The sequence below is a fragment of the Colias eurytheme genome, chromosome 23 (genome assembly GCF_061535395.1).
Source record: "Colias eurytheme isolate Ceu_HAF_F1 chromosome 23, ilColEury1 Martin Lab GWU primary, whole genome shotgun sequence".
In the NCBI taxonomy this organism is placed as follows: Eukaryota; Metazoa; Arthropoda; class Insecta; order Lepidoptera; family Pieridae; genus Colias; species Colias eurytheme.
Window position 1 is genome coordinate 2,787,744 of NC_143002.1, and position 13,424 is coordinate 2,801,167.

A 13,424-nucleotide genomic window follows, 5' to 3' on the forward strand; every position below is an offset into this window, starting at 1 on the left:
TTGTTGTTTCTTTCTCTTCCTGTGATTGACATTATAATATGATGGTCTACCTTTTTAATTATTCCACACAATAATTGCAATAAATAATATTAATAGCATTGAAAATAATTGAATCGTAAACAATGGACTATTGTTAATTATTTAAAATAATAATTTAAAATATATATTCATGAGTTTTCAATCTATAGTTAAAAGTTTCAATCTATGGTTTAAAGTTAACTCAAAAATGGAGCATTTTCGTAATTTTTCTAAAAAATCTTAGAGAAAGTGTATGAAATGTTATAGTATGCTATATATTCGTGATCTACTCAATAAGCTCTTTCATTTGATACCCCACACGGCATGCTTTGGAAATTTTTATTTTTTTCTTTGTATGCCATATTTAATTACCGTGGTGGGAAGAGGGGGACCATAAAACTGGTTGGCAACATCTGTCTATAGGATGTTCTGGGATCTATACAATATATATCAGAAGTCAGATTAAGGTTCGCTATTTTTGCAAATGAAACTCCACTGAGAGTCTGGTCTATATTGACATTTTAGAGTTGAAACAGAATTGCCCGAGGATGATGAATTGTGATAAAGTACAAAACAGTTTACTAAATTAAAATTAACCAAAATTAAACGCTTTTTTCTGTAGTTAGTAGTAGTATGTGTTCAATAGAACTTTTTTCTGGGAAGGCACAATCAAAAGCTTTCAAACAAAATGATAGGTAAGTAATTAACACATCTTTAATTTATTCTTTATTGTAAGACAAAAAGTAAATAAACAGATCTGTATCTTTACAGTATAATCTTAATTAAATGAAAAATAACTTTAGGGATCAATAAGGGATCGTGAAAATTACACTAAGAGATTTGCAAATTGCTTCGTCGATGAGTTCCTACATAATGATTGTACACAAAGCTTTATGCAAAAACAAGCCACAACTGTCTGGTGAATAAAGTTCTAATATTTAGATGCAACGCATAATATTATGAAAATAAACATAAAAATTTGATATATGAACTTGATTTTTAACGATAGATACATTTGTGTTTTATAACATACGCACTTATTTTTATTCCAATTTCAACGAATTAAAATGTAAAAATTCTTCAGTGAAAAATTATATTGGATGGATATCATATTGATGGTCCTCAATCGAACGATCGATTGCTCGAACTTAATAATTTATGGCTTAAATAATTGTAGAATAGTTCAGAATTCAGATAGATGTTTCACTAAGCATAGTGTTTCGTTAGATTTAGCTTCGTTGGTGGGTTGATCAATAACGTTCCAAATAATTAACACAATATAAATTTATCGGATTAAATCTTAAAGAAATTTAAAAGTATGGTGGTTTCTAGATCAGCGTCTGGTCATACACATATGAAAAGTGTGAACATCTAATATCTAATATTCTAATATATATTATAATATCTAATATCTAATATATATTATAAAGGCGAAAGTTTGTAAGGATGTATGGATGTATGGATGTATGGATGTTTGTTACTCTTTCACGTAAAAACTACTGAACCGATTACAATGAAATTTAGCACACATATGGAGGGTAACTTGGATTAACACATAGGATAGTTTTTATCCCGGAAATCCCACGGGAACGGGAACTATGCCGGTTTTCCTTTGCAAACGCGGGCGAAGCCGCGGGCGGAAATCTAGTATACAATAAGTGCCCTCAATTGGAGAATGAGGTATTCCACATACATCAATTTTATTACTCAAAGATTTTCTTATACGTTATACCATGGTCTTTCGTAATTATTAAACTTTTTTCAATATACATAATATAGTAGGTATGGTATCCAGAATGCGTATATTATTTTTCAGCAAAGGATTAAAAGCATTTTATGACTCATTATCATTTAGTATTATAATAAGCATTTGCTATTGGTTTTTAGCGCATAACTATCTTTTATATATAAAAATGAATCGCAAAATGTGTTGGTAAGCGCATAACTCGAGAACGGCTGAACCGATTTCGATAATTCTTTTTTTATTATATTCCTTGAAGTACGAGGATGGTTCTTATGTAGAGAAAACGTAAACATGTACCACGGGCGAAGCCGGGGCGGACCGCTAGTAATAAATAAAAATAGTTTTATTTAAAAATATGTTAACTATACGAATCATTTAAAGATTTAAAAGTACAGTTTCTGCCGGCTTATCTTTGCCGGCTGGTTTCTGATTCATACGTATGTTATAACATGCTTTATGTCATTTCAGAAGCTTTTAAAAGCTGTATTATTATTTGAATAAACAAATATTTGGTTGTGAGTTTCATAATATCCTAAATACGTATCCGCATACATGGACTACATGACTAATATTCCCTTTCTCATGCCACAGATAATATAATATTATATCTTAGTCATACTAACACAGTATTTGCCTAGAAAGTTTAAAGACAGAAAACAGGACTCGATTTGAGCATTGTTTTTTATTTATTTAATTATTCACATCACACATAATGAACACCTTTTTTACTATAATCCTCACTAATTACGAAAGTATATGTAGTTAACATAATAGTCTGACTATCTACTTGTCTGCCACTTCTCCACGTCTAAACCACTAACCTGATTTGGATGAAGTTTGGAAAAATTGCAGAGGATATATTTAATCCCGAAAATTTCACGGGAACGGGAACTATGCTATGATTTCAGCTAAGCTAGTGTATGATACATATAGAGGTAAAATATATTACGTGACTTTAGTCAGAAAAAACTGAACAAAACTAATGCGTGTGGTAATATGAGTATCATTATAGGTTGTACCTGTAAGTATTACAACACATTACACCTTACATTACAACTTTCTTTGTTTGGGAGTCACGTTTGAGTGTAGGGTAGCCAAACGTTTGGTTATTTATATATACTTTTTGTAGATATTCTATACTAGCTTTCCACCCGCAGCTTCGCCCGCGCAGTCAAAGAAAAACTCACATAGTTCCCTTTCCCGTGGGATTTCCGGGATAAAACCTATCCTATTTTCCGGGGTAAAAAGTAGCCTATGTCCTTTCTCGGGTATCAAAATATCTCTTTACCAAATTTCATGAAAATTGGGTCAGTAGTTATGGCGTGATTGAGTAACAGACAGACAGACAGAGTTACTTTCGCATTTATAATATTAGTTGGATAGGACTGAGGGCGCAGTTCGATTATTTTTTGTAATGTAATTACGTCATCTGTCGTATGAATGTTCGTTTTTAGGGTTCCGTAGCCAAAATGGCAAAAACGGAACCCTTATAGTTTCGTCATGTCCGTCTGTCCGTCTGTCCGTCTGTCCGTCTGTCACAGCCGATTTACTCGGAAACTATAAGTACTACAGTGATGAAATTTGATGGGAATATGTGTTGTATGAACCGCTACAAAAATATGACACTAAATAGTAAAAAAAAGAATTGGGGGTGGGGCCCCCCATACATGTAACTGAGGGATGAAATTTTTTTTTTCGATGTACATACCCGTGTGGGGTATCAATGGAAAGGTCTTTTAAAATGATATAAAGTTTTCTAAAAAACATTTTTCTTAAAGTGAACGGTTTTTGAGATATCAGCTCTCAAAGTCGTAAAAAGTATGTCCCCCCCCCTCTATTTTTATAACTACGGGGTATAAAATTCTAAAAAAAATAGAGGTGATGCATGCTAATTAACTCTTTCAACGATTTTTGGTTTGATCAAAGTATCTCTTATAGTTTTTGAGATAGGTTGATTTAACTGTAATTTATTATATTTGCTGCTACGGAACCCTTTGTGCGCGAGCCCGACTCGCACTTGGCCGGTTTTATTTTTTATTATTTAAGCTTTATTTGTGCACTACAATTTTAAGTATCATCACTTCTTTCGGTTGCCTGATAGAGATTATTAATAATAGTGATCAAGCCAACCCCTCCACACTTAGTTAAAGTTATTAATTATCAAAATTAAATCTTTAACAAAATATATACCACGCGTAAAATGTAGCAAGCAAGGTCTAAGAGAAAAAAAAACTCTTAAATGAATTTGTCTCTATATTATTAATGTCTGGCACTAAACATGGTTACCCTACACCCATAACCGGAATTATAGGCCTCGTGGGTGCATCAATGCGCTTGTTTAACATACCATGACCTTATAAGTAAATACTTATAAAATATACGAGACGCGTATCCGAATTGCTATTACGGCACGAATTTGCGACGTCTTTTAAATTCTCAGCGGAGATCTTATAATTGTGTAAAGAAAATCTAATAAATGTAATTGATTGTAGGAATATATATTATATATACGTATCCTTACTGTGATGACTTAAAGAACAAATTTGCGGATGCATCTTTAAAATTCGCATTTGAAATTTTAAAATTTTGTAGAGAAATCCCAATTATGAAAGAAAATTGATGACTAGGTACGAAAATATTATCTAACATGATTCTTTTATTAAGTCATGTTTGTAATTTTTATGTATTCATATTTTTTATTTGATGAAATCTGATAATGGTATTTGATTTTAATATTAGATTATTAAATACTACCAATGTAATCAAATCTATCATTAAGTAGGGGCCAAAATATAAGTCTATATTCTATATTATTCTATAAGTATATTAACAGGAGGTGTATTTATAAGAAAATTATAAAAAAATATACCTTAATACTATTGAAAATTTAAAAGAAAATAATACCCATATTTTGAACGATATTAATAGGCTCGGATATTCTTATATTATTAAGTACGAGTAGGTACATGTTTCATTATGAAAAAATGTTTAAAAAAGCTGAATCAATATCTAACTACTGTTAGTACATTGGTAGAGCTTACTTAAATCTATACTAATATTATAAAGCTGAAGAGTTTGTTTGTTTGTTTGTTTGTTTGAACGCACTAATCTCGGGAACTACTGATCCGATTTGAAAAATTCTTTCGGTGTTAAATAGCCCATTTATCGAGGAAGGTTATAGGCTATATTTCATCACACTACGGGCAACAGGAGTGGAGCCACGGGGGTGAAACCGTGCGGAGCAGCTAGTTAAATATACGCATAATAATTCCAAACCACCAGATTTAATTACACCTAATTAATATGAATGATGCGCAAAAGCCTTACAAGGAGCCAAGTTTTCACCGTTACGTTCATCATTTGCAATTGAAAGATTTCCCTTCATTTAGACATTCTGTGAGTGCCCAGAGGCGATCCTCTAAGCATCTAATACACAATAATATAGCCTCTATTCCATTGTAATAAGGGCCTTTTTAAACCAGTAAATCACATTGAATATGGACAATGAAGCAACTGAGCTCTCGCCTATCGAAGTGTCGTTGTTTGAGCAGTGTCAATAGAGCTTACAGTTTAATAAACTTTTTAATATTCATTGTTATTTTAGTCTTGATGGGACAAACAAAATCGTATTTTATAAATAAGGCACTAAAGTCGATATTTGGTTATACTGACAATAAATGACTGTCGAAATAAAATATCATGTAGATGGTAACATTGCAAGCAGTATTCAATCGTCAAAAGGTCGATTATGATTTAATGTCACTGTTCGCAGAAATTATTTTCCAACCAAAGATTCAAAATCCACTTTTAGAAAATAGGCAGGAGTAAATATTATTATTTAGGTACCTTCTAAAAGTTTTGCAAAGAAAATGTAATACTTCATCAGTTTACATGCCCAACGTTTTGCCATAAGAAATGCATAGGATCTATTTATTATAATGTTCTACTACCAACATACGATGAGCTTTTCAATCTCACAATGTTAAACAGACGATCATCTTTCAAAGCTGAATGTTTGTCCTGAAAATTAGTGTACGCTATTCATTTCATAAATATTCACAAATGAATATTTTTATAGCCACACATTGCACAAATTCCAAGGACTCAATTGTCTTTTTCTAATTTCATACCGATCATTTGCAATGCCACCATAGTTTGAATAACATACCAATATAACATAGCTATTACCAATATCCATACTAATATTATAAATGCGAAAGTAACTCTGTCTGTCTGTCTGTTACTCAATCACGCTTGAACTACTGAATCAATTTGCATGAAATTTGGTATAGAGATATTTTGATACCCGAGAAAGGACATAGGATAGGTTTTATCCCGGAAATCCTACGGGAACGGGTTTTTCTCTGAAAACGCGGTCGAAGCCGCGGGCGGAAAGCTAGTATCCATACTAATATTATAAATGCGAAAGTAACTCTGTCTGTCTGTCTGTTACTCAATCACGCCTAAACTACTGAACCAATTTTCACAAAATTTGGTATGGAGATATTTTGATACCCGAGAAAGGACATAGGCTACCTTTTATTGCGAAATATGTACCACGGGCGAAGCCGGGGCGGACCTCTAGTATACTATAAATGACGTATCATATACCCAGAAGTGAAAACAAAAGTAATCGACTATTAAATCCGTGAAGATGTAAATTATATAATTGGGCTGTTTACATTCAAGATCTAGCCATACATGTACACTTTCGCTGCAGTGTTATGACTCCAAACTGTCTAATCATTTCTATGGAATACAAATGTTAATTTTAGCGGCGTTATGTGGAGCAATTATTTGGAAAGCTATTGATTGAAGCCGTTATACATTTACGTGTTTGTTCATTGAATGGTTGATGTTTGAGTCGAATTTAGTAACACCTATAGTCACGTTTAAGTTTATAAATTATCTGAAAATAGGCGTTGATATGAATGCAAATTTATAGTCAGGTTTTGTGATCGAATTTTCAATGATAGAGGGATTTTAGAATATTTTTGTTTATAGATATGTATCAATAAAAAGGAAAGTAATGTGGAATTCTATTTTATACGTTACGCTTTTTTATCATTTTGGTTGCATAAGGTTCAATGCATTTAAATTTATTTATTTAAAAATATGTTAGAAATTTGATAAAGTTTTAAATTATATAGTATTTAAATTTTAGTACAAATTTAATATTCATTATGAATTAAGAATATTATGACACGAATTATTTAAATGTATAGCGATACAGGAAAACCGTGAACAAAATTAATTCAGATATTAAGTAACGAAGTGTCAATAAAAAATTAATAATGTTTCACTTAAATATGTTAATCGGTTCGTTAATTCGCATCATCATAAAATATTAATTTCACTTACTTAAGATGATGTAATTGTTTTAAAAGTACTTATATTAAAACTCTTCTCACTTTTTATACTGTTTTAATTGAAATCACAAATAGATTGCAGGTTAAAAAACTTCGGCAAAATACTCGATTCAATTAGTAATAAAGCACATCGAATGTTTTTAATGGATTTGCAATAAAATAAAAAATAATATATATCTTGACTTTCTTAGAAAATATCCGCATAGACGTTTTGCTCAAACTATTCAAGCAATGGTTGAAAGATAGTAATGGTAATTAGACACTTATAAATAACTAGCTACTAGCTGCTCCGTGCGGTTTCACCCCCGTGGCTCCACTCCTGTTGGTTGTAGCATGATGATATATAGCCTATAACCTTCCTCGATAAATGGGAGAATAAACACCGAAAGAATTTTTCAAATCGGACCAGTAGTTCCCGAGATTAGCACGTTCAAACAAATAAACTCTTCAGCTTTATAATATTAGTATAGATATATAGAATTTAGGCAAATCAGTGCTGTGCTGTTGAAGGCACAGCTTAATACTGAGTTGGTCCCCTTTTTGCTAAAGGTCTGCCACACTTTTGTCTTTTTCTCTGTTTTGTATTTCTTATTCTTTTTATTATATCTGTTGTTGGCTTTTGGCAAAATAAATTATTCTTTCTTTCTTTCTTTCTTTCAAATGAACTTAGTAATCAAACGTAATTTACAACCATACAGAGGACTTTATTATAGCAAAACTTATATAGAGTCATACACGATTAAGCATGATTTATTAAAATCCAAGTAATAAAGTTCCCATTACTTAAACCTGAATACAGTATCTATACTAAAACCTTCAATCTTAAAATAAATAAATAATAAATAAATAAATATAAATAAATAAATATTATAGGACATTATTACACAAATCGACCTAGTCCCACAGTAAGCTCAATTAAGGCTTGTGTTGTGGGTACTAGGCGACGATAAATATAATATTATAAATACATATATATAGATAATAAAATAGCATAATACCTATGAAAAATCTAAAAAATAGTTCTCAAGTGAAGCTGGGGTCCACTTATTGTTATTTTCAACCGGCATACAATATAATTAGTAAAACGACATAGAACAAGTTCTTATTAAAAACGGACGAGAAATGCGTAAAATATTATTATCTTTCATTGATAAGAAATCTCTGTAAATTTTTAAGTTTAATTTGTAGGCGAAAAAATGAATTTAAATCATATACCTACGTTTAGACTTTAAACAACTGCAATTAGTTGTTACGCAGATAATTGTATTTTTATTAATATTTTATAATAATATAAATAAAATAAAGTATTTTATAATCATTACCTAATTTTTAAAAGTAACATTAACAGGTTTCGTTTTAAATAAAAATACACTATTAAGTTACAAGATAGGTCAAATATAATATTTATTTGGTCATGTTACGTAGGTAAATTGTATGCATACTGTTAACAGTGTTAAGTATTTGTGAATCGTGGTTTGACCCACAATGTTAAATCACCTGTACATTGTTATAATATGATTGGTTGGGTTGAAACTAAACATTGCTAGGTTCAAAGGCTCAAAGCTATCACTTGTACATTGCTAATATTATTGGTTTGGTTTATACTAAACATTGCTAGGTTGAAAACTATTAGTATAATTCCAAAGGAAAATATAAGATAATAATCAATTATACTTATGCCTAGTTTGTATGATATGATTAAGGCGGTAGAACAGAGAAGAAAAAGCGCAGCTCAAGCTTTTTAATACGGATTTCAGCTCTCAACTTTTATTGATTTTAGACTACAGCTGTAATTATCGTACTAATATTTTAATTTATAAATTTGGGTAAAAGAATATCTAACAAAAATTGTGTTTTAGATCCGTAGCACTAACGTCTTTGCTTAAATTAACGCCGTCTAAATATATTTTCATAAAACGCATGCAAATAGCAATTATTGTTTTATCTAGTTTGAACAATAATTATACATTGTTAATAAAACTTTATTCTTGTTTTGTACAGTATAATTTTAGTGAGATTAGATAGTGACAGTAATGTATTGTTTAACGAAAAAAGAGATCCGATCTCGAGAGACAATTGTTTAATTGTTGTGTGAACTAAAGATCTCTTGGGAATAAATTAAAGTAAAATTTCTTCTAGTTTTTCATCTAGTTTAAGTGTACGTTAATATTATGATGTATTGTTGTGAATGAAATGAAATTTGAATAACAAATTAGGATTTGTTAGAAATATGCTGTGTTAATTTTTGCTACGTAATTATTATATATGAATAGGTATGTTAAGTTTTAATTGAGATAAAAGATACATGTATTTATGTGTTAATTTGTGTGAAAACTTGAGTAGTATTACTTTTAATTTTGTTGCAAAATTTTGCGTTTTGTCTGATTTAATTTTTAAAAATTATGCACACGTATTCCTAGTTGCATTGTTGCTAAAAATAACTGACAAAATGTCATAAACAAACATACGAATTTGCACCACCATAAACACCTAGCATTTACGGCGTCGTAAAAAAGAAAACCATTCATTCATTGCCCCAAAAATTTCACACACTATTAAAAACTTATGTTCAGTTGCTCATAGTACTACTTAGGCAGGCATTTCGTCACACCAACGTGACATATGCACATTAAAAGAGGGGGGAAGGAAATAAAACTGAATGTGCTACATGCTTGTTTGACAATTGTACATTGAGCTAAGATGAGAGCATTCGTCTTTTTGTGTGTGGTGGCGGCGTCGGTTGCCATGCCAACCAGGGAGGATGGCGTCATGGAGAGATTCGTTTCCACACTCCGAGACTGTGTGGAGACAGACACCATGCTGTGTTTGAAGGTGTGTTCAGTGCAGTGATTAGTGAAGTGATAAGATGTGATAATTGTTTTGGATAGATTTGTCGGCTTTCAATTATTCTAAAGCGCGTCACACACGGTGAAGATACTATAATATTTTATCTTAAGATACTGTTATATTTTATATTACAGTATCTTAACGCATCCGGTATCAGCGTTCGGACCATCATTTTTCTTTTTGTCATTGCGTACTAAGACCCCTGTAGAACCGCCATCCTGTTACAAATGACGCGAAATTTTGTGGGTCATTTGTAACAGGATGGCGGTTCTACAGGGGTCTTAGTACGCAATGACAAAAAGAAAAATGATGGTCCGAACGCTGATACCGGATGCGTTAAAATACTGTAATATAAAATATAACAGTATCTTAAGATAAAATATTATAGTATCTTCACCGTGTGTGACGCGCTTAATAGTGATCGATCTAGTATTATTCTAATGTCCTTAAAGTTGTCGTCCTTTTGAATCTATGGTTTGTTTTCAATTAAAGCTTAGATGAAATTTAAGCTTTCAAAGCTCCGCTACTTACAGTTCGAGTATTAGCGATTTCTTCAAAACTAGATACAATATTATCTATTACTATTAACTTTAATATTAACAGCTTTAGATAGATTACAAAAAAAATCAATTGAGCGTTCCACTACTTGTCATAATTTTTATAACAAAATCGACGAAATTTCTTGCGGTTTTGTGGTTGCAAGTGAACCCACTTATCTACGTCAAATTATTTAAACAATATTATACCATACCAGTTAAATAAAAACTTAACCTCTATTTTTACAGGAAAAAGCGATGAAGTTCACAGAAAACTTGGCAGTCGCAAAGGAATTGAGCCTGGTCGATGGCATCAATTTCTCCAGAACCGGGTCACCACGTTCCGCAAGGAGCTACGAGCCCTTAGCCGACGATCCTAAGGCCAGGGAACTTCAAGTAGAAGAGAGAATCATGGACAACGTTGTTGACTTCCTAGATAACCACGTATTGCAGCTTAGAATGCCAAAGTCCTTCACTGAAGATAACTCTATTGAAGAGGAAGGTATGTAGATTTCACACATGACTTGCAAATGATTTACAGTACGGTTAACTGTAAAGCTCGTTAAGAATAGACGAATGATTGAATAGGTATAGATATGCTAAATGTTGTTCCGTTGTTTTTGAGAACAGTGAATTGGTAATTTTAATTTTAATGATTGATAATTGAAAATTGAGCCGATAGAGTTGTTCCTTTTACTCATAAATTAATTTATTACCATTGCTTAATGATATCTTTGGAAGTATCTCGATTAGAAAAGTATTAAATTTTATTATATAATTACGGGTAAAGTAGGGTCAAGTTACAAATAATAAAAAAAACATATAAATGTTATTTTAAAACGTGTAATTCCATACAGAGCATAAAGTGTCAATTTCAAATAAAATATCTCTAACTTATTAAATACATTATATTTGGAAACTAAACATTTAATAGAGCATAATTTGAGTACTTAAATAAAACAGTTATACACCATACAGGACAATGGGCACGATAACTCGCATCATTTATAAAATCATCACGAAACACCACTATCGTAATAATTCGTGATGTTTACTAGTTCAATTACTTTCGTGAAATTTCTATTTGTGTTTTTATAGCCACAGAAAGCTTCATGTAAATGTTGACTATCAAATTTAAATGTGGCATGTAATGGTCGTTTATTTTGGATCGTAGAGGTCATTAAACGGACAAAAAATTAGAATATCTTCAATTAATCATTTCGTCTTACTGTGCATTTACATCAAACGAACATAGAGCTGGAGGTAGAGCAAGAGCATTCGAGAACTCGTATTCAGTGTTGAATGTGCATTCGCTCGTTTGACGTAATTACACCGTTACACGTTTTTGTTTCTGCCAATCTTTAAATTAGATTTAAAACTTACCTTCAAATCCTTCATTAAATATATTACGTATATTAAATACGATATAAAATAACTAGTTCTCAAGATTAGTGTCTTATTGGAAGTCCGCAAAGTCAGACAAGCTGAAAAAGAAATTGAAAAGATTGCAAAATTTATTAATATATACTTATGTCATACTTCATTAGAAACGGATGAAGATTATATTACTACTATATCCGTTTATTAATATTTGAACTGAATCAATTAATTAATTACAATGAAATCTTGAGAGATAATATTTAATATGAGAGAATTCTGTTGCATAAGACGTGGTCTACTTTTTGATGTCAAATTGTAATTAATATGAATTATTTTATTCACTGGCTATGTAATTAAATAAGCATAATTGAGCGGCATGTGAATTGCATAAGTGTGGATTTATTTTATTAGATTCTATATGTTTTGGTTGAAGCTGTTTTATGTATGAATTATTTTAAGTTCACACAAAGACGTGGGTGCCTATTGAAATGTTAGATCCCTGTCACATCATAAATTTTATGCTTTAAATATTAACAATAATTGGAATTGTCAAAAGATGCGACAAATTGATTTAAAAGACTTCAACGGTCTTCAAAGCTTTTAAACAATTGTTTTTTGTTCTACAAATTAAAATCACTAAACGACTACACTTATTGAAAAACATCATTCATACTATCAATAATTTTGTTTCACCTATAAGATGTACTAAAATACAATTCACTTCCAGGCCGTGGCAAGAAGAAGAAGAAGCTGAAGAAGCTCCTCCCCATCTTAGCGCTCATCAAACTGAAGTTGGCTGCGCTCATCCCGCTGTTCCTTGGTATCATTGCCTTCGCGGTATTCAAGGCTTACCTCCTCGGAAAGGTCGCCTTCATCGCTGCTGCTATTGGAGCCTTGAAAAAGCTGTTAGACTCTAAAAACAGCAAGAGCAGTGGCTGGTCTGAACCTCCTCATGAAGAGCATGGTTGGGAAAGCGGCGGCGGCGGCGGCTGGGGCAGATCCCAAGACGCCCAGAACTTAGCCTACGGCGCTCATATTAAACAGGCGTAATTTATAATACCATAACTAATTTATTTGTGTGAATCTCTATTTATTTCTCGACCACCGTTTGTGAGCGTGCGCGTGACAGTATTTATGTATCCGATATTATGCTTTAATCTTGACTGATTATTTAGTCTATGTAGGTTTATAGTATGTATCGTTTTATATGTGTGTGATTTTTTTGTATATAATTATTCTATGATAGATATTTTTATATGCTATGTATATTCTTCGTATATTCCTTACAGTATTTTTCGATAGTTTTCTTTTATATTTTATCTATTATTTTACCAAATATTTTAAGTTTTTGTTCCAAAGATATATGTGTATTTTTATAAGTATTATGTTTATTTCTTATTAAGTTGTGTGTGATTGAGTGGACCGAGTCATATAATTTATTACCGAGTTATCGAGAGATTGCTTTAAGTTATTAAAATGACAATTATTTTGCGATATGTATTCGTGAAATTAAAGTGTGTACAAATTAAA

General features: G+C 31.4%; 1 protein-coding gene across 1 annotated transcript; it reads left to right on the top strand.

Moving 5' to 3' along the window:
* Positions 1–9,804: 9,804 nt before the first annotated feature.
* LOC149898174 (uncharacterized) lies at positions 9,805–13,424 on the top strand. The gene is made up of 3 exons (XM_090115416.1): positions 9,805–9,963; positions 10,764–11,016; positions 12,622–13,424. The coding sequence occupies exons 1-3, from the start codon at positions 9,832–9,834 to the stop codon at positions 12,942–12,944; spliced, it is 708 nt and encodes a 235-aa protein (XP_089971542.1). The 5' UTR covers positions 9,805–9,831; the 3' UTR covers positions 12,945–13,424.